Here is a 20,800-nt window from a genome sequence, read left to right as displayed (position 1 = left end):
AGGTGTTTTTTTCATCCAGCCCCTCAGCGACGTCGTATTCCATATGGGAGGGACACTTTTCCCACACCCAGCCCGAGAGATCACAGAATCATGGAATGCTTGGAAAGGATCTTTAAAGACCATCTAATCCAACCCCTAATGTTCTATTCCAAATGAAGGGATGCGTTTTCCTCACCCAGCCCCTCAGAGATGTCATATCGGAGCAGAAACCAGGTCTCAGCTCTGGTCATGCAGTATAATTACTGTACTATAGCAAACTGGCAAATTAAATTTTGTGTGCATGCTAATTAGAAACAAATATTCTAGAAATTAAATTAGGTCTCAGCATACAGCTGCTGTCACTAATACATCTTACCTCAGTTAAAAGTTGATTTACTGTGGCTGATTTCTTGGCACCAAGAGTCACTTGATACAGGTGAGCAGCATTTGCTGTTAATACACATCAGAACTGCAGTATCATTTTTTTTCTAAAGACAAGATGATTTCTCCCATCATCACATTAAAAGCATCATCTACATACAAATAGATTGTTCAGAAAACCAGAAAATATTTTGCTCATCACTGCCTCAATATGACAAAGTAAACTCTTGATTTAAGGCAATGCTAATTTTTGAATATTCCTAAATAGGTATGTAAAAAGATAGGATGGGGTAAAACACTGTCATCAAAACATCTAGTAATACAGGATCAGCACTTTATGAAAACCAGTTTTTATTTTTTACATATGAAAACTTATTAAAAGGAAAATTTACATGCCTCAGATTCCTTTTCCTGCTTTGATATCAACTTTATTTCCAATCTGACCGTGTTCCAGTGAAATAGTGGGGGCTTCACACAATTGCAGTGACAACTGTTGGATAACCAAAACCCATGAATTAGACTGAAGACAGCCTTCTTAAACTAAAACAAATCCAGCCCAAACCATTCTCATTGTGTAATTGCTTTCAGTATTCCTCGGAGAACTTTGTAGCTCATTAACTGTTGGCTTTCTTTGGGAGGGAAGCAGGGCCCCCGTTCTGTCACGTATGCGTAGGGAAACCTCAGCACCCAGAGTCCATCAGAGGGAAGGGTGATTTCCTGCTTCTCAGGGTAAAATATAGGACAGGGTGGTGGCCCTGGTTGAACCTAAAACCGGAAGAAAACATGCATAGGTAATCAAACATCATTACTACCTCAAAAAGGTAAAAAAATGCAAATGGAGCTTTTTCAAATGTGTATTAAAAAAATGGAGAAAATGGTGAAGAGTTAAGAAAACCAACATTCTTTTGCCTCCTAAATTCAAACGGTAACTAATAATAACTATCTGAGCAATAAGTCACTGCTTTTCTCCATGACATTTAAAATGACAAAGTCATTCTTACAGAGTCATTGTTAGCTTTTTTTTTTTTAAAAAAAGCCATTATTACAGTAGGGAATGCCAATAACTCATCCTTGATAGAACATTTTTTTAAGCTTACTTTATATGAAGAATAAATTTGGCATCTTGAAGTTTAAGAAATCCCAAGTGCTTATGTAACAAATACTTTTGGAAATGACTGTCTTGGCTGAAGTTGGTTTGAGTTGGAGTTTCTTGAGACTCTTTTCCTGTCACCCATGTCAAATAATGTTTCCACAACCACCCCTGCCTCTGCTGTTCCCAGATTCCCTCCTGCACTTCTTACCTGAGGCGTTAAGGTGATCTGCAGAGGAGCGTCAGGAACCACCACGAAGAGCCTCATGAACTGGGCATAGTGGGGCTTGAGGCCCCGTCCCTGCGTCGAGGACAGGATGTACAGGGGCATGTCGGAATTGAGCGCTTTGAGGGCAGATTCCTTTGGCCCCCCTCCCATCACCTTCATCACCTTATCAGGCCCTGAACACATGAACCTCCTCCCACGTGCGTCTTCATATTCAAACCCCACAAAAGCTCGAGCGATGTCGTCCCTCCGCCGGCCTCTTCCCATCACCACCGCGCTTCTCTTCCCAGGAACAGCCTTGTTGGGTGCAGGCCAAGAATTGGTGTCTAAGTCTCCTTCATCTTCAGTTCTTGTCCTGATGACAATATCCCAAGGCATTAAATAGTTTGTTCCTGGGATAAAGCCCTGTTGATCTAAGCCTGTGTGGAAGTTGTAAGCCTTAGCAGGCCCCAGCTTGACCAATGACCAACTGGAGAATTTGGGCAGAAGGCCTTTGGGGCAATTGGAATGGAGCATCCCGGGGAGGTACTCAACAGTGGATGCCTGGCGATCAACCAGGCTCGGCCTCTTCTCACTCTTGGAGTCCCCGCTCTGCCCGTGGCTTTCTGCATTGTCCCCTCCGCCCTGGGCATCGGGTGGGTAAGTGCCCAGGCTGCCTGTGGACTGGCCCAGGCTCAGGGCTAAGCTCAGGCCTGTGCTCTCTCCCTGAGTCTGAGGTTCTTTCTCTTTGAGTTTCTCGATCTCGCCTTCTGGAGGGGCAGGTGATGATTCGTCCCGAGCAGGCGCTGGGTCAGGTGTGCTTGGCTGAAATATGGGGAAGTTGATGTGCTCCAGTTTTCCACAGCACTTCTCTTCCAGCAACTACAAGAAAGAAAACGTGGTTTAGTATCCACCCCGAGACGAGGGAGCTCAGAGTCACAACACTGAGCAGCTACAATTAAGATTCAAGAGGTCTGCACCACGTGAGAACCAAAGCAGCAGTGGGAACACAGCCCACAGACCTGTATATTTAAAATTCACGTGAACCAACACAAAGTGTAAGCAGGTACATAACCAGGTGCTCCTGTGTGTGTGCACTGGTGAAGACTGGAACTGCCCAGCCTGGTCAGCCCATTTCTGCTCCCAGAAATGTCTTCCCCAAGCAACAAGTTGATAAGGTTAAGAGGAAACTTGTGGTCACTTCAGAATACAGACTCTGCAGATGAAACAAAAGACTGCTTCAAGTACCAAGAGACCTAACAGTTACCTGGTAAAAATCATAATTAGCTGCTTTGATATCAAAGGGGTCCTCCCGAGGAGCTTGTTTCCTTCCACAGTTACAGGCACCAGTGGAACGAGCCCGGCTGTTGTGGTACAGAATCGGAGGATTTCTGTCTGCTTCTGGCTTTTCCCCTAAAAGCAAAATCAATCAAACCTTGGGTAAATTGCTCACCATTCAAAACCTTTTTATTCCCTTCATCCATTGCTCCCTCCCTGCTATAAACATACACAAAGTGATTTGCCACCAGTTTGTCAAGCAACTCCTCCCTTTCCCACTTTTAATAATACAAAGTTCCAGCGGAGTTTATACCACTAAACCAAATAGTCTTTGTTTCTACAACCTCCTCCTGAAGGCTCAAAGTTCTTCTGCCTACAATAAACGTGCAGAAGTCAGTTTTGACTCCCTGATCAACCAATTATTTAAAACAAAGGGGGACACTTATGCTTTTTAGAGAACTTTGTTCTTACACCCCTCTTATTAGAAGGACTCTGGTGTAATGCTTCTAATTAGCAAGACAGAACCAGAGTTACCACTAGATCAGAACATCAGAGTAACTACAAAAATCAGAGTTACTACTCACAGTGGACTGGCTCCTAAACATTACACAACATAAAGGAAACCTGCACAGCAGCTCTGCTATGATCCCACTGTACAGAGATGATGACAGAATCATTTGGGTTGGAAAAGACCTCTGAGATCATCGAGTCCAACTTTTGCCTGGTCACCACCTCGTCAGTTAGAGCAGAGCACCGAGTGCCACATCCAGTCCTTGAACACAAAGCTGCAAACTTTCATCTTCTGCAACATTTCAGAGTCGGTGCTTTCAGCCTAAGACATTTTAAAGCAGATACAAAACTAAACCATGACACCAAAGCACAAGTGAGCATCTTTACCTGCTTTGGGGAGCAGATGGAACTTGTGCACGCAGTGCTGGTCAGTCAAGCTCCGCTCCTCGCAGAGCTGGTGCCCGTTGCTCCAGAACTTGTAGCAGTCCTCATTGAGCTGCATGGCGTATTTGTGGAAGGCTGGGCCCCGGGCGTGCTGGCTGTACACGCGCAGGGCCTGGGCCAACTGGTTCTTGTGCACTGTCATGGTGTAATTGTGGGGCAGGTTGGACTGGTAGGCACTGTGGGCCATGGGCAGAGCCTTCTGGCAACGGTTTTCGGAGAACTTGGTGTCTATGTCTAAGTAGCCTTCCAAAACTTTGATGCTGCTCATGATTTTTGAGCTCAGCTCGCCACAGGTGGGGTCATCGTCTTTGCCTTCGATGGTCACTTCATACAGTTTTAGAGCTGCAGCCACCCACTTCTGGTAGGTCGGGAGCTCAAAGTGAGAGGGCTGTGGGTTCCTCCCCACACTGTCTTCGAAGCCCTTCTTGCTGAGCACCAGCTCCACGTGCTGCCACAAGAACTCCTTGAGGGTGCAGTCCACGAGCTGCCCAGAAGAGCTGGAGCTGCTGCTGGTGCTCTCTGCGTGGAAGGAGAGCTGCTGCCGGCCGTGCCTCATCATCTGATACCTCCTGGCTCCCGACAGGGTGGGAGCCAGCAGCGAGTCGGTCTCTCTCATAGTGCAGTTGCTCCTCAGCTGGTCGAGAAGCATGGCCACGGGATCATCTCCATCCTGGGGCCCACCGGCCACAATGTACACGAAAGCCTGGTTGGCTGGCACGGTGAACAGGCAGTTGATGCTCTGGTTGGTCAGCACCCTGCTCTTGCGGAAGATGCGGTAGATCTGATCCTCCAGAGCGTGCTGCAGCCTCCTCTTGGGGGAATGCTTCTTGGGGGGCGGCTTTTCCAGGTGACCACAGGGGTCCTGGCCCCTGCTTGGCAGCGGATCCACCTTCAAAGCCCCGTTGAGCTGGAAGAGGAAGAGGAGGCGTGGAGGGCATGGCCTGCAGTTGAGCTTCCACTCCTTGCCGACCGGGCAGTCCTTGATGGCAGCCTTCAGGGAGGGCAGCACCTTCTGCCGCAGCCCGTCCAGCGCCCTGAACACGCGGTCGTAGGTGATGTCGAAGGAGCAGGTGGGATGCACCAGCAGCAGGATGTGGCAGACGGAGAAGAGGTAGAGGAGGCTCAGGCAGTGCAGCTTCTCCTGGTGCTTCCAGAACTCGTGCGCCTCGGCGTGGGGCAGCGGGGCCGGGCCGCCGGAGGGATGGCCGGGCCCGGCCTCCCGGTTCTCGGCCGCCGCCAGGTCCCTGCAGGCGCGCAGCAGCTGCGGGGTGTCGCAGATGGAGGTGAGCACCAGGTACAGCACGCGGCTCTCCTGGCTGTAGTACGCCTGCAGCTGGTTGTAGTCCTTTGTCGCCGGGTCACCCTCCTGCCCCGCGGCGCCGTCCGCCAGCTCGGGATCCTCCTCCGGGAACAGCGGGAACACCTGCCGGTCGCACACGGTGCTCACCAGGGCCTCCTTCTCGGAGCACAGCTGCAGCGCGGTTTTGCCGAAGATGCCCACCACGCACACCTCCTCCTCGCCGCCCGCCGTGCCGCCCGCCTCGGCCGCCAGCAGCAGCTCCCGCAGGCTCATGGGCCCCACGGCCGTGCCCATGGCCCCGGGCGGCCCGACCCCGGGCAGCGGCATCGCCCGGCCCCGGCTCCGCTCCCGCCCGGAAGCGGCGGAGCCCCGGGCCCGGCCCCGCGCATGAGCGGCCCCGCCCCGGAGGGCGGGACACGGCGCAGGGAGCGAGGCTGCGGGGGCGGCACCGCGCCGAGGGTGTGACAGCACAGCCAACACCGGCCCCGCCATGCGGGTCCGGGTCCGCGCGGTGGGAACGGGATGCGCGCTCAGGGCTGTACCACCGGGACTCACAGTCTGCCCTTGTCCTGGGGTCCGTGTCCTGAGCTGAGCCGCGGTACAGGCACAACCTCTGCCCACCCCTGAACTGGACTTGGAAGGAGGCTTTGAGTTGCTTGTCTTTAAGCAGTGCAGCCTTTTAATAGTGATCAGACACCAGCCAGCAGTGATACACAGTGCAGCGGCTTCGTACATTTGTAGCCACAGACTTGAACTGTTTGTTGAATCTTGCAGCTTTCCACTTCAATAACATTAGTGCATTAAACTGTTGCTTTTCTTTGAAACTGTACAAATACCGTCAAGATATTTTTTGTTAAAAAAAAGATATAAAAGATATAAAAATACTGAATTTCAGCAAACACACACATATTTGTATGACAAGCAGCACCAGTGCTGGGAACATAATAGTCCCTGCTTCAGCAGCACCCAGGTGTCAAAAGACTTGGGAAATTTCCTATTTTTTTCTTCCATTATCAATGAAGATGCAACCAAATCGAGAGACATTAGAGAGAGCTAAAAAGCACAATCTGCTTTACAGGGTTTCATAATGGCCCGTTTTCCTGTGCACTAGATTTACTTACGAATACATGTGCCCGAGTGTGCTAAAAATGGGATTCAAGTGGCTTCCTGACCACAAATGGAAAATACATTGTTCCATAAACCTACTTTCTTTTTTACTTTTCATCAAAGCTGTTTGCAGCACTCAACCGTGCAGGCGAGGGACTCTTTGGGTGAGCCATCTGTCAAAAGAAGGGAAGGGTCAGAACCTGGATATCTGAACTCATCATCACTGAGGTAAAACAGTGCAATTCGTAGCTGAAACCATGAAACAGACACAGCAAATCATTCAAACAAGAGATGCTATCAACCCTCCCATTTTCTTCTTCTGCAAAGTGGAACTATGACTTTTAAAGTCGGCATTGAGGCACCCAAATGGCAACCAAAAAAGCAATTTTTCCTCTTGGGATTGTCAAATAATCTGCCATGGAATGTCCATTCTGCAGTGTCCGTCAATCAGTAAGGAATTCTGTGGATTTTAAAGCCACCTTACGATTCCAAGAAGAGAAACAGTGACTTGCCTGAAATTTGCGCCGTAGTGCCTGTGTCATTATCGGTGTCAGCCCAGAGCCACTTTCAGTGTTTTCTTTATTATTTAGAGGAGTGCCACCAGGACTTCTGAAAGGGGAATCATGATGAGTTTGACTGGTTCTCTATTTTTTCTAGATTAGAAAAATAGAATTCAAGAGAATAAAAAGGAGCAGACCTTTGTATATCGACTTTCTTCAGATGTTTCCGAAGATCAATCTGATTTTTAGGGGAGGTACTAAGAGAACAAAAGAAATTGGTACAATGAAATATTTTCCACTCAGTAAGAAATGCTAACCACTGTTTAAAACAGAAAAATCTAATATCAAAATAAGGAAGAAACATCTTACATTAAAGATTTTGTAGCATGAGCTGATGGCTTGGATTTAGGTCTCAGACTAACACTCTGTAGATCTGTGACTGTAATTAATGCCCTGCATGGCTTCACTGGTGATTGTTCCTAAAGCAAGGAAAGAAATGTTACCCCAAATAAAACTTCAGAAGGTCTCACTACCCTGAAATCCATTTAATATTTATACTCTGAAAGATTTTTGTGGTTTATGGCTTTTATGCTTTTTTTGAATTATTAAGATTCAAATGTGTCTTGGATAAAAATAGATTTATTTAGGAAAAAAAACAAAACAAAAAAAAACCCTAAACACTTCTGCAAACAAAATTCCAGCTGGGCAAAAGCAAGTCCAAAATCTACTGATAATATGCAAAGCTACATGAAAGCTCCACGCCCTTAAATGTAAAATTAGAGCTGTCCTGAGTGCCAGGTGAGATTGGAGTTTGTCACTTTATTTCTTCCCTTCCAAAGCCCAGGTGCAGAATTAGAATGGTTACTTGAAACTGATCACTGGGTGTTTGGATGAGCATCAATTTTGCAGGAAATACAGCAGTTCCAGGGTGGATTTTCCCTTGATACACCACCACCTATTCATCCCCATGTCCTCCAGTTTACCTTGTCCATTCTCAGGTTGCTGTTTGTCTTCTTCAGTTTAACATTCAGGAGGTCTTTGAGGGTGATGTGCATGGGCCCATCCTTTTTCACTGGTGGTGCCTGAAAGCAAAGGGGTTTGGAAGGGAAATTAGGATGGGAAAGTGACTGAGCGCTCACGGAGAGGCTCATTCCCGATGAATCCAGGTCCAAAGAGAATGCAGACATGAAATCAAAAATAGAGGAACTTTCTGATTCCCTACCAGCAGTGGTTTGGAGGCTGTGCCCCGTTGGAGGAGGAGAGGTGCTGGAGGCAGTTTTGGTGGGGGCAGCGGTGGTGGTGGAGGAGGAGGAGGAGGAGGAGGAGGGGGTATGGATGGCACGGATGTTGATGGTGGTGGATCCATCTCTGTCCCCACAGGAGCACCCAGAACTGGCTTATGACACCTTTGGCAAAGAGAACTTTCTGAAGACAAAGCTGCCACTCCGTTAATCTGAAAGCGACACAAATAAATAAAGAGAACATTAAATCTGCCGGCAAAAGTAGGTGGGATTTTAGACAACAAAGGTGCTGGCTAAGATTGAGCTATAAGGATATAAACAGTTCCCTCCTGCTGTGAGGTAGCAGCAGTTTAGCAGCTCTGAGTGCAGAGAATGCCCCTGAGGAGCTGCTCAGATTTCAGTGTATCTGCACTGACCACAGTTCCTCACATTCTCACACAGGCAAACGTTACCCTGCCCCAGCCGGAGTGAGACTGACCTGGAGTGCTCCTTGTAGCTTGGAAAATTCACTTTCCAACTTCTCCAGCTTCTCCCTGAACATATTTAGTTCCCTTAGGTAGACTTGTGATGGAAATACGGTGTCTTTAACCACCTTAAAGCTCTAAGCACAAAAAGAAAGCAGATTATGTATATTTGTGTGTTGACTTTCTTCAGATGTTTCTAAAGATCAATCTGAATTTTAGGAGGGGTATTAACAGAACAAAAGAAATTGGTACAATGAAGTATTTCCACAAAGTAAACAGCATTAATCCCTGTTTGAAACAGAAAAATCTAATATCAGAGAAAGGATATACCTGTGCAACCCTGCTCTGGCACCACCAGTACAGAAATGATGCTGCTGTTGTCAAGGGTTTTACCACATTTTTTACGCTGGGCAAGGCTAAGGACCAGAGGGAGCACCTTGGGACTGGTGATGTGTTCAGAGGGAGATGAGCTGGTGACCTGCAACAGAACATTTCAGAATGAGGCCAGAACTTTATTTACCATCTCAGCCTCTGAAAAAGTTAACTGTGACCAATCATCTGGAAACTACAGGTAGGTACCAGCAGGTAACAACAGAGTAAATGTGATCACAGAAACCTGGAAAGGCCAAGATACATATCAATAAAGGAGAGGGGGGAACCCTATTTGAAACACTTTTTTATTCAAATTGCTTTTCCTGGTTACTAATCATAGAAACATTAAGGTTGGAAAAGACCTCCAAGGTCATCATGTCCAGCCTTCAACTGAATAACACCCAAAGATACGAACTGCCACATCTACTTGGCACAAATCTTTCCCTCTTTTCCATGAACTGTTGGGAGCAAACAGCAAACCCAGGGATGGAGTGAGAAGGCAAAGTTCAAGCTGAGCCTCTTACCGTGGAGAGGAACAAACTGAGCCCTGAGGGGTTGCAGCATTTCTCTTTTTTTCCAGTCGAAAATTTGCTCGGGCTCTTCGTTTCCGTTTGCATTTCTTATACCTTGCCATTACTGGTGAAAAAGACAAATTTAAAATGAATGTAGAGAGCTAAACCAAATTATACATTGGGACAGAGATGCCACCAAAGAGAATAACGTGGGCTGTACCTCAGAAAGCCAGTCAGAGGTTAGTCACAGCTGCCTTGGTGGAATTATCATGTACCTGTGATAAAAAACATATCCTTAATTTAGTATGATCCATGGAGATGTGTTTGTGCACGAGAAGTGAATGCAGAAAGCACCATTTTACATGAACTTCTTTTTCCCTTTTCTATTTATACCATAGATAGATAGCATTAATAAATAGTTATTATAAATACAATAAAAATATGAGTGAATTAAATACATACATAAATATATTATAAATAATATTATAGACACACACATAAATAAAGACGTAATTAGAAATATTATAAACGAAACAGAAACGTCAAAACTATTAATAAATAAACGGATGTTCAGTTTTTCTTTATCCTGACGTGACAAGTACTGAATTTGGGGAAAATGACGCTTGGGGAGAACGATGACAAAAGACACGAAGAGTCCAGGGAAGGATGCTGAGGGCAGCCCGGGCCGGTCACTGATCGGTGACCGGTAACACCCCAGCCCTGCTCACCTAGGACCCCGCAAGAGCGGGGACTCCTCTCTCTCTCTCTCTCTCCCTCCCTCCCTCTCTCTCTCTCTCTCTCTCTCACACCCGCACCTACACACACCTGTGGGGGTATCCGTGGGGGTATCCCCGGGGGTATCCCCGGGGGTGTCCCGGGGCCGCCCAGTCCCCGGCCGCGCTCCGCGCCCGCCGCCGCCGCCGATTCAAACCGCTCCCCGCGCCGCGCCCAGCCAATGGCAGCGCCGCTCTCTGCCGCCCCCCCCACGCGGCGCATGTAAGCCGCGCGCTGATTGGCCGTCGCGTCGAGGCGCGCCCGCGCTCTACGGGAGAGGGGCCGGCGCTGCCCCGCCCCGTCCCGGGCGCGCTGAGGCGAGCGCCGCCGCCATTGGACGAGCGGGTTCGGTCCCGCCAATCGGCTGCGGGCAGCGCTCGCCTGGGGAAGGCCGGTGGGGTGAACGGGGAGAGCAGCGGCCCCGCCGGGGCCACCGGCGCAACCGGGAGAGGAGCGGGAAGGGGGAGCGGCGCCCCCGCCCCCTCAGAGCCGCAACAGACGGGCCCGCGCCGCTTCCCGCCAGCGCCGCGCGCCCCGCCCCGGCCAATCACCGCCGGAGCCCACTCCGGGCCAATGGGCTCGGCCGTACCTCGGAGCGGGTTTACATTCTCCGCGGGCCAATGGCGAGCGCGCCCCGCGAACCGCGAGCCAATGGGAGGCGCGCGGCGAGTGACAGCTGGCCAATGGGCGCCGCCGACTCTCCCGTGCCGCGGCGCGGGGGGTGGGGATCTCCCCGCCGCCGCCTGAGGAATGTCAACTATTCAACATGGAGACGGCGGTTACCAGGCTCGAGACCCTGGTGAGGGCGGGCGGCGGCCGCGCTGAGGGGCGGCCGCGCCGCGGGCCGGTGGCGGCGGCGCCTCGGAGGGCGCGGGGCCGCCGCGGAAGGGAGGGAGGAAGGGAGGGAGAGCGGGGGCGCGGGCGCGGCGCGACGGAAGAGCGGCCGCTCAGCCGCGCCCGCGTTCCCCATCCGGGCCCTGAGCGCGGCCCGCGCCGCCCTCGATGGGGCGCCCGCCGGCCGCGTCCGGGTCAGGCGGGTTCGGCCGGGCCGGTCCATTCCGCCGCCCCCCCCGAGGGGCGGGGCTTGCGCCGCTCCATTCACCCCTCGGCACGGGGCAGGGCGCGGCCATTTCCCGCGCACCTGGGGGGAGCGGTGGGGGTGGGCGCGCTCATTGCCCGCCTTGCGGGGGGACGCGGTTGGGCCGTCCATGTCCCCGCGGCGGGAGGGGGGGCGCGGGGCAGAGTGGAGCTCCCGGACTAGTCCATTTTCTCCCAGCGGGGGGCGAGGGTGGAGCGCTCACCTGGGCTGGACCATTTTCGCTGCGGGGGGGAGAGGCGGGCTGGGCTGGTCCATTGGCGCGGGCGCGCGGGGGAAGCGGGGCGATGGCCCCCTCGGCCCTCCCTTCCCGAGCCCCAAATTCCTGCAGTTTTTCCAGCCTTTCGCTCCTTTCCAGTGCTCTGAGGCAGCCCCCCGAAGCACGACGGGGCTGTCCCATATGTAATGGTAGCCTCTCTGCCTGCCCCACTCCTGGAAAAGTGAAAAAAGGCAAAAATTAACCTCCCAAAAAAGAGCTGTGCTGTGTTTCCCCTCGTTGGAGGGGCACTGCGAAGCTGTGTCCAACCAGCCAAGTTCTTTGTGCTCTTCCTCAAACCTTGGTCTTGCTTTTAAATAATATTTTTACATTTGTGCCCCATAGTGTAAGCTTGATCTCCCCATATATTAGTATTCTTTTTCTTTTTTAAGGCTAGTTTAATTCAGAAATATGTTTAGAGATACTTGGGTTAGAGGTTTTATTTATTTATTTATAGTAATGGTTTGTTTTTGTGCTTTATTGAAAGTGATTCTCATTTTAGGACATGTGAACAGGGAGGTGGTTTTGCTCCCTTTAAGTTAACGGGTGCTTTTATTCTGGAATTCAGAATAATCTCACATCTCACAGCTTTGTGCCTCTTGCTTTTCCTTCTGCTTTGTTGTTTCCTCGTCCTGGATTTCCTGTGAAGTCAGCTCTCTCCACAGAAGTGTGATAAAATAACACTTCTAGTTTCCCTGGAGGTTTTGACATGAATTTCATGGAAAGCTTCTTTTTAGTCTCATGGAAGCAGGGATAAAGTAATTAGTGGGAGCTTGAAAAGAACAATGGGTATGAAAATACCAGGTAATCAATGGTTATTTGTGACAGGAGCACTATAACATCTACAGTATTAGATTAATTATGGAAAAGATCATAAAACTGCTAATTTAAATAAGAATATGTCGAAGCCAGGTCGGAGCAACCTCACTTAGTGGAAGGTGTCCCTGCCCATGGCAGGGGTGGAATGGGATGAGCTTTAAGGTCCCTTCCCACCCAACCCATTCCATGATTCCCTGAACTCCAGGCGCTGTATTTCAGGACTCAGGACTGGGCTGCACAAGTTCCTTGGAGTCAGCTGGGATTTGGGATCTTTCCAGCAGCTTCAAGAGGCACAGTCAGGCCTGCAATGAACACACAGAGCATCCTTGTGCACAATCATCTCATTTACCTTTAATGCCCAGCCTGCACTGAGGGAAACTTTGTGGAGATCCATTTGCCAAAACCGGATAACAAATGGTTAAACTGTCAGATGAGCTGCAAGTGCTTCATTCAGAGCAACTCGGTTCATTGCTGTCACTGCTTTTTGGGATACTGCACCTCCTCTGTCCCTGAGTGGTGTCTGTCCAGTGCCCTTTTTATGTTGTACTACTGGTGATGATGCACAAAAAGCAGTGCAATGTTAAAAGGGCATTGGCCAGCAATACAATCTGCATTACTCTGTATTCTTACTGTGGTTACAGTCACATCCCAAGTCACTGTCTGAGACCAGAAGGTGATTTTCAAAACAGCTGTAAAATGAGATTGCCACTGGTTTGTTTTTTCTTACTCATTGTCTTCTACTCACTTGCCAAGGAGAAACATTGACTGTCATTTAATGACAAATGCCATCATCTCTGTGTCTTAGAAATGGTCCAGGTGACTCAGCTCTGTGTACATCAGCAAACATCCCCCTCTCTCCACTCCATTCCCAGGTTTCTTTGCATTTTGTTAAGGATCTCAGCACCTTCAAACCCCGAGAGTTCTCAAGCTCTCAATAAAGTAAACAAGTTACTGTTGTGTTAAAAAACCCCACCTTCACTGAGATTTATGGAATACACCCTCCCTGTGATGGTGCTCTCACACTCCAGTGGTAAAGGACATCCCCAGAGTTGGGAAAGGAGTGCTTAAGTTCATTTTAATGTGATTCAGCACCTGCAAATTATAAAGAACAAGCTTGGCTGTCTAGAAGATATTCCCTGTAATGCAGTTTAAGAACATCTGTGTGATGGCAGTTCAGAATCTTAGCTTGCTACAAGGCAAATCCAAGCAATAAATACACTTGGAAAATGGAATTTCCAGTTTAAAAAGAACCAAGGAGTTTGAAATTGAATTTCTGACAAATCTGTTGAGCATTTTATTGAGTGGTTGGGTTTTTTCCCCCTCTTGATCAGTGGAATGACAGATTATGAATAATAACAATGTGAGTTTTGTATGTGCGTGTTAGGACTTGGTGAGCTTTAACCTTATCCAACTCTTCACAATCCACAGAAACCTCTGGCTGAGTTGATGTGGTTTTTTCCTTTTTTTTTTTTGGTGAGTGTGTGATTGATTGTTGCCCAGAATTGTTGCTGCTAACGAGTGCTCTGACTTTATTGCACTACTGTACTATACAGAGAGCAGTGCAATAGTATTGTCAAAGCATCTGAGAGCAGAGCCCTCAGCACTGGCCTCACTCTTGCCTCAGTTTCTAACATTTTCTTCTAAGCTTGTGAGTAAATTACAAATTTACACTTCAAACCCTGCATTTTCTGTGTGGTTGCCATGAAATAATCATCCTATAAATGCTTCTGACCTGGAACATTAAGGGGAGATTTTTGCAGGTGGATGTTTCCTGAAATGCAGCAAGAAATAAATATTTATAAAATAAAAGCAGTCCTACTGAACTGTGTTAATCTTGTCACAAATCTTAATATTCTAGCCACATTTAGCTTCACATCCAGTTTTTAATGTCCTGAATCACAGTAGTAGCATGATGTTAGTTAGCTCCTTGTGGAAGTCTCGGGTTATCAGTATTGAATATTTAATGGCTCATTTTGAAAGCAGCTCATCTTTGTTGTCTGCTTTCCCAAAAACTGATAAAATGGAGGAGCTAGAAAAAAGCAAAAAATGTTCTTTTGGGGGTGCCTGCTGTGGAAATGAAAACCTACAAATATTTCTTAGTGGAGGAGAACAGAAACCATTGAGCAGTCGGGGAAGAAATCCCTCATGAACTCTTTAAAAATGTACAGTGTACTGAAAAGTATTTTATTCTTGGATTTTGTCCTGGCTGGTTTCTGGGGCAGGTGTAGGAAGGAGTTTTCTTGGGCAGATGGTGAGTTATGGCAGTACTGGGTGAAAGCTTTCCCCTTGATTTATAGATGCACAGGCTCTTCACTAGATTTATTTTCCTTTTCTTAAGCTATTATTTGAAAATGTACTGGAGGTGTATGAAACATCATCCATCTTCACTCCCTCAGAAAGAGGCTTTCACTGCAGAGTATCCTGGATCGAATCCCATTCCTTCAGGCTGAGTTTCCAGATCCTCAAAGGCATTAATGGCCAGTCCTGAAGGTGGATCCCAAGGCTGATGTTTAAAACATAAATTTCCCTTTGGAAACCCAGCCTGACCACAGACTGTGAATATTTGTTGCTTTGTAGCACTGCCTGTAACAAATGCAGCCTTACTTTGATCCTTTAAAAAAAATCAGAATGGTCACTTTGGGGTTAATCTCAATATAAACAGTGAAAACCAAGTTAAGGAAGTCACAACCATTTTAAACTTGCTTTCATCATTGTCTCTTCTGTGACTGTAAAATCACTGAGTTATTATGTCAAAAAATTAATGAGTTGCTTGGGAGCTGGGAAAACTGCCTTTCTTGAAAGTGGAAGTCTTTAATAGATATTAAAATTGCAGACTAAAATTAATTAAGTAGTAATGCTATCAGCAGACTGTTTTACAAGGCAATTAGACAATTCTCTGGTGGCTTATTTATCCCAAGGAAAGAAAAGTGATGTCATCAATTTTATGAGCTGTTAGTCAGTCTGTTTTATCAGGGAATAATAAAATGTTTTGTGGGTATTAAAACCATCTGAAAGAACACATCCCTAATATGATTATTAATAAAAGCTCTGATGATACTCTTGGATCCTGAATTTACTCATAACCTCCTCTGTGTAAATAACTGAGTGTTGTAGTTTTGCTGACAGAACTCTTAATATTTGAAAAAGTTAAATTTGAAAACTTTTATGGTCCCTGAACCTTTTAAAGGGAAGCAGCTGCCTCCTGCTTTCCTGAAACACAGTTTGGGGTTTGTCTGCAGTTTTTGGTTTTTAATATACTGTGCCTGACATTAAATATTTTAGTTCCAGAAAGCAGAATCTGATCTGGATTATATTCAGCACAGAGTGGAGTTTGAAATATTGAAAAGTCTTCCTGATGATACAGCAGCAGAGGTAGTATTTTCAGATTAAATTCAATTTTTTTGCATGAAGTTGGTAATAAATGGATATTTTTCTTTAAACTTGAAATATATGTGGCTGTTCTTTCATCTGTTGTCAGGCTTTTTTTATTATTATTGTTATTATTATTATTGTTAAGTATTTGCTGTGTCATATATCAAGATAAGTGGCCTAACATGAATTCAAACCAAACTCCTTTGGTTTCTTGGAATAGTGAAATTCTCCCATGTTCTGCTCTGAGAAATTAGTGGTGTTAACACCTAAATTCAGGCCACAGATTCCAATCTGAGCTAAAACTCATCCTTGCTCTGAGATCCAAGATAAACTTGCCAACAAGCAATGACCAAATTCAGCTTTGGGGGAGAGATGAGAGGAAAACAATAAATGGCATATAAATAAGTCCTTTTCTCTGGTACATTTTCATTGTAAAGGGTCATTTGTTAAATTTTGGTGTCTCCAACAGCTGCACTTTTAATTGATTTGTGGCCACATTAATTTTATCATCTTACATAATTTAAATATTCTACTCACACAGGAGAATCCAGTTGCTCTCCTGAAAGAACTCCCAGTGCTGAAATCCCGTTACAAATCCCTGTGTGTGCAGATGGAAAAAATTTCCATGGAGCAGAAGGAATCCATGGAGAGCATCCGTGCTGCCCTGGAGAAAACAATGGAGATAGTTCAGGCACTGCAGCAACAAACTGAACTGGAGGTGGTATTTTCATTTAAATCACTTTGTTTTCACTCCCGGGAACGAACATGAGCTTTGTAACCTTCATGTAGCACGAGTGGTTCCACTGGAAACTGTTGTTTGTGCAGACTCTTAGAAGATAAGGAGACAGTTTCCCAGAAGGAATGCTGGCAGGATTGAAACTCCTCCTGTAAATCCCAATCCCCAGCAGTTACAACTGGTGGTGGTCAGATTTGGAGCTGAGGAGTGTGAATAGTGGCACAGTTTGGGTCATTTCATAGGAATCAACACCTCTGTGCACAGCTGTGTCCCAGGGCCACACTGACAGGTTTTGGAAGTAGACACCTTAAAGAAAATAGAAAGTGAAGCCAGTTTTAAAAGGCTAAAAAGCTTTTAAATGGCAAATGTATTTTCACTGCCTGAAGGGAGAAAGTTAAAACCATTGTAACAAACACCCTGGGATTGCTGTTACTCCAAAGCTGTTTTTCCTAAGATAATGTTTAAGTTGTTAAAAAACCCAACAACAAACAACATGTTCATAAGTGGTCTTCAGACACTGCTTCATTACTGAAGAGATTGTGAAAGCATTAATTTTGTCCCTTTACAAATAAGGTGATTTAGATCAATATTCTAATGACAGTACCTGGAGATTGGGTTTAATCTGTCAACAGCTCTGGGCAAGTTACTGGTAACTTTTTATAGACAAAATGGGCTGTATCATGATTTAAAAGACAGTGGTTATATGTCACAGAAAGGAAAACAGATCATATCTCACTGTGTTTCAAGGATATTCTGCCCAGAATATTTTTATACTTGAGATTTTCTTAAAGTGGAAGATCCTTTTCTTGAGTTATATGTAGAGCTTTAGGTAAAGATTTTCTTGTACTTTCTGTATTTCCTAAACCAAAGGTGGATTAAACTTCTGGAGAAATGTAAGTCTTCTTTTTTTTATTGAAAAATTTATCTTACTTGACTAATTTATAGCATTGGTACTAGAGGAAGATTATGGTTGATTTTTCAGAAATACTTAGCTTGTACATTTGCTTTCAGTGGAAGGAAATCAGGAGTCTACTCTCAGTTTCCATGAGCAAAAGGCTGCACAAGCATTGAGTCCTTCTGTAAATATCATCACCTCGGGAACTGAAGTATCAGACTTCTCTGTGTTTGCTTTTTTTTTTCCCAGAGCTTGCCTCTGTCAGCAGAAGAACAGACTGCAGCTCAGCAGTTAAACTTGCAAACTGGAAAAGAAGTGGAATTGCCAGTGGAAGAGGTAATTAGGGCATGGAGTGTCAGTATTCCAGAAACCTTTAATCCCGAGTGCAGCTGAATGCAGAAGGGGCTGATTTGGTGATTTAATACCTCTCAAATGAATGGAATTTTTCAGAAATGGGATTAAGTTCTTTAACAGACTTTTTCATTTTTATTCTATACAGATTAAGCTTTTTTAATTGTTCCAATTAGATGGTCCACAAAGGAAAAATTAGCTTTGAGAAGACTTTGTTCCTGTTATTTTTTAATTGGGATGTGTTTATGTTTCTAGTCAGAGATGCAGTTGGTTGCTCTTGTTGATCTTCTTGATAAAGAAACATTTGGGTGGGAGTGAGGAATGTCATTGATTCAAACCAAAGTATCTCAAAGTGGGGAGAAACTTAATTTCCTGTGAAATACTCAACAAATTTTGGGATATGAGTAACAATCTATTCTAACTGCAATGCAATAGAACATAGATCTAAATTAATACTTGTTAAAAAGTCAGATCTTCTCCCATAGCTCAATATGTAATTAGCCAGTATAATTATCTGCAAATATTTGCTCTGGGTCTCATATTAAAAATATTAAATAAGCTTAACAGAGGGTGTTTCTCTGATGGACCTTTTCTTTTTCTACTTCTCCTCACTGCCCACTGTCACAGGAGACCTCACTTTCTGTCCCTTTGTTGCTTGTTGGTTTGCATGAAACCTGTCCAATTCCTGAGCTTCTCTCCCTCTTTGTTTGCAAATATCGGCTCCTCCCTTGATAAATGCTCTCAATTTATGTCCATTATTAATTTTAAATCACGTGCAGTGCTTTCAGATCCATGCTGGAAAGCTGGAGACGCTCATCTGACTTGCATATAAATCTTTCTGTATCCATTTTAAACTTAATTTATTTGAAACTGTGTTTAATCCCTAAGATTTTGCTGTTGACTTCAGATCATAGCAAGATCTTTGGTTATCCAATGGTAAAATGTAATTAATGTCAATTTCATGCAGAAATTAAAGTGTAAAAAATGATTTCTAGGCAAAATACTAACAAATACTGACATTATTGTTTATTTTTAGCCATCCTGTCCAGGACCTACAGTCCCTGACTCAGCTGAAGGTGGGTGCTGAAAAAATAAACTTCCAACTGTTTTCTTCTCATAGAAGCTGTGATAGGCAGTAAATTCACTGTTTTCAGTCTCAAGCACCAGTATCTACTGGTTTTATGTGAAGAATTTAGACTTTACCAGAAGGACCTGACCCCTTAGTTACATTCCATGAGTAGTTGTCGTGTTTCTGGGATTTTTTTTTTCCTTGCTTTTGATGGGACCGAAGTGGAAAACTGTTGTGTTTATGGTCTGGAAGAAATGGTGCACTAATCTTACCTTAGAAATAGCTCTTTTTAAATCCATTTATCCCTGCTTTGAGAAAGGAATTTGCACAGTTGGTTTTGGGTTTTTTTTTAAACAACAAGACCAACTAGTCATTAACAGACCAAATTTATCAATTCTCATCAGATCTCAAATTAAACGATTTTTTACTAAGTCTCCAGATACAGTGATTGTTTCTTCTTACCTTTCTCTTGCTGGAAAATCTTCCTTTGGTCCCACTTAGGGGGGTGATTGAACAGTAATGGAAGTACTTTCTATCTTTGACCCAATTTCTTAAGAAACAAATATTTTCCATTTCCAGTTTTTTTTAACAAATATCTTCTATTTCCAACTTTTTAGACCCCCAGTTCAAACCATTGACTGAGGAAACATTTATGAGTGTGCCCAGGAGCATCAGAACCACTGTCAAATTAGCAGACTTGAACTATTTGTACAAGGGGTTATTTAACCACTTCGTTGTAAAGAAGAACAGGTAAGACTCAAAGCCATTCATTAACAGAATTTTATAAACTGTAAAGAATTTCAGCCTTTTCAAATTAAATAAAGCCAGCAATTTAAGCATTCACTGCCATGTTGTAACTTCAAAAAGCCTTGACACTAAACTGTGAGCCCAAACTCTGCTCTCCCCTCTCCGACCCCTCTCTGGGGTGAGTGCTGGGGATTTCTTACAGGCTGATACTACAAAACCAGGAAGTTTTTGACTCAGAAATTCTCTCTTTAACCCTAAGATTAGAAATGACTGCTATGATTTGAGGTATCACAGAAAAGTTGATGGTAATATGAATAAGTTTGAGATTTACAGAGCACTTACAAAAATCATTGATTCAACAGCATGTGCGTTTTAGCCTTTTTCTGCCAGACCTGATGTTTTACTAAATTGTTTTTGTCTTACAGAGCAGCACTGAGTATTTCACAGATGAACAAGATGAATATGAAAGCCACTGACTCAAGAATTCAAATCCTGAAAGAACTCGGGATTGTGGAACTCAACAAACAAGGAAATGTTAAATTAGCTGTGTAAATGAATGCTCATCTGTTACAGAAGCATCTTGGTCACAGCTCCTGGGTTATTAAGGAACAAGAATTTCTCTGGAACAAGAGTTTAAAGTCCACTGTTGGGAAGTTGTTAATGTTTCTGTAGACACATTCTGTTGATAATACTTGGAATTGGAGAGTTCAAAAACACTGAGGTTGGCATTTTACCTTGCCTGTTTAAAGGATTATGGTTGATGCATTTTTGAGGAATGTTGTGACACTTCCACTTCCTTGCTGCGTTCCTGAGGGGGTTCTAAAGCCTCTTAATTGTACTTGCATTCCTGAATAAAGATTTATTATACTTTTGTTTACGTGACTCCTGACCCCTGAACCTGCTCCCTGACCTGATTAATTTTCCTTTGATGTGAAATCCTTTGGGTTTTTTACAGTCCAGCTGGGGTCAGAAGGGATTTCTGGGCACTGTCCAGTCCAAGCCCCTGGACTGCAGCTCAGGGCAGGGTCCTGAAAATTCCCAAGGATGAAGAGTTTACAACCTCTGTTACACTGTTTGGCCACCCTAACAGTGAAAACCATTCTTATGTTTAATATTTCTATATTTTTGTGTTTTTATATATGTAATATAGATATTTTATATCTTATTTTTTACATTGATGTTGTTATATTTTTGCCTAATTTGAGAGAGTAAGATACCTGAAGTTGTATTCAGTTTTTTTCCTATGAAAAGTTGTGTCTGTCAAAGGAGAGAAAGTTTGAATTAGTGCTCTTAGGCAGGGAA

At 45.1% G+C, this 20,800-nt stretch overlaps 3 protein-coding genes across 3 annotated transcripts; 1 reads left to right on the top strand and 2 right to left on the bottom strand.

The window, feature by feature from the left end:
- Window positions 1-756: 756 nt before the first annotated feature.
- Window positions 757-5,542, bottom strand: SMG8 (SMG8 nonsense mediated mRNA decay factor). Its single transcript, XM_082294384.1, has 4 exons — window positions 3,831-5,542; window positions 2,923-3,068; window positions 1,662-2,537; window positions 757-1,125 (listed from the first exon to the last, which is right to left on the bottom strand). The coding sequence occupies exons 1-4, from the start codon at window positions 5,512-5,514 to the stop codon at window positions 928-930; spliced, it is 2,904 nt and encodes a 967-aa protein (XP_082150510.1). The 5' UTR covers window positions 5,515-5,542; the 3' UTR covers window positions 757-927.
- Window positions 5,543-6,401: 859 nt separating this feature from the next.
- On the bottom strand, window positions 6,402-9,505 carry PRR11 (proline rich 11; the record flags this gene model as incomplete). The annotated part of the gene is made up of 9 exons (XM_082294919.1): window positions 6,402-6,467; window positions 6,807-6,903; window positions 6,992-7,051; window positions 7,164-7,273; window positions 7,778-7,876; window positions 8,017-8,247; window positions 8,514-8,636; window positions 8,830-8,977; window positions 9,396-9,505. The coding sequence occupies 9 exons, from the start codon at window positions 9,503-9,505 to the stop codon at window positions 6,402-6,404; spliced, it is 1,044 nt and encodes a 347-aa protein (XP_082151045.1).
- A 1,352-nt stretch (window positions 9,506-10,857) lies between these two features.
- On the top strand, window positions 10,858-20,341 carry SKA2 (spindle and kinetochore associated complex subunit 2). The gene is made up of 7 exons (XM_082294741.1): window positions 10,858-10,956; window positions 15,611-15,700; window positions 16,242-16,418; window positions 17,581-17,667; window positions 18,719-18,758; window positions 19,369-19,501; window positions 19,924-20,341. The coding sequence occupies exons 1-7, from the start codon at window positions 10,924-10,926 to the stop codon at window positions 20,048-20,050; spliced, it is 687 nt and encodes a 228-aa protein (XP_082150867.1). The 5' UTR covers window positions 10,858-10,923; the 3' UTR covers window positions 20,051-20,341.
- Window positions 20,342-20,800: the final 459 nt, after the last annotated feature.

The sequence above is a fragment of the Coloeus monedula genome (genome assembly GCF_965178545.1).
Source record: "Coloeus monedula genome assembly, chromosome: 20".
Classification (NCBI taxonomy): Eukaryota; Metazoa; Chordata; class Aves; order Passeriformes; family Corvidae; genus Coloeus; species Coloeus monedula.
The sequence above is the reverse complement of the archived record's forward strand: the minus strand, read 5'-3'. Positions and strand labels throughout refer to the sequence as shown.

Excerpts from the sequence above, each read along its gene's own strand:
- SMG8 (XM_082294384.1), bottom strand. The coding sequence starts at position 5,514 with ATGCCGCTGCCCGGGGTCGGGCCGCCCGGGGCCATGGGCACGGCCGTG. Across the intron at positions 2,538-2,922 it reads CTAATTATGATTTTTACCAG|TTGCTGGAAGAGAAGTGCTG; the intron begins GTAACTGTTAGG and ends TCTTTCTTGTAG. Across the intron at positions 1,126-1,661 it reads AGATCACCTTAACGCCTCAG|GTTCAACCAGGGCCACCACC; the intron begins GTAAGAAGTGCA and ends TTCCGGTTTTAG.
- SKA2 (XM_082294741.1), top strand. The coding sequence starts at position 10,924 with ATGGAGACGGCGGTTACCAGGCTCGAGACCCTG. Across the intron at positions 17,668-18,718 it reads TGGAATTGCCAGTGGAAGAG|CCATCCTGTCCAGGACCTAC; the intron begins GTAATTAGGGCA and ends GTTTATTTTTAG. Across the intron at positions 19,502-19,923 it reads TTCGTTGTAAAGAAGAACAG|AGCAGCACTGAGTATTTCAC; the intron begins GTAAGACTCAAA and ends TTTGTCTTACAG.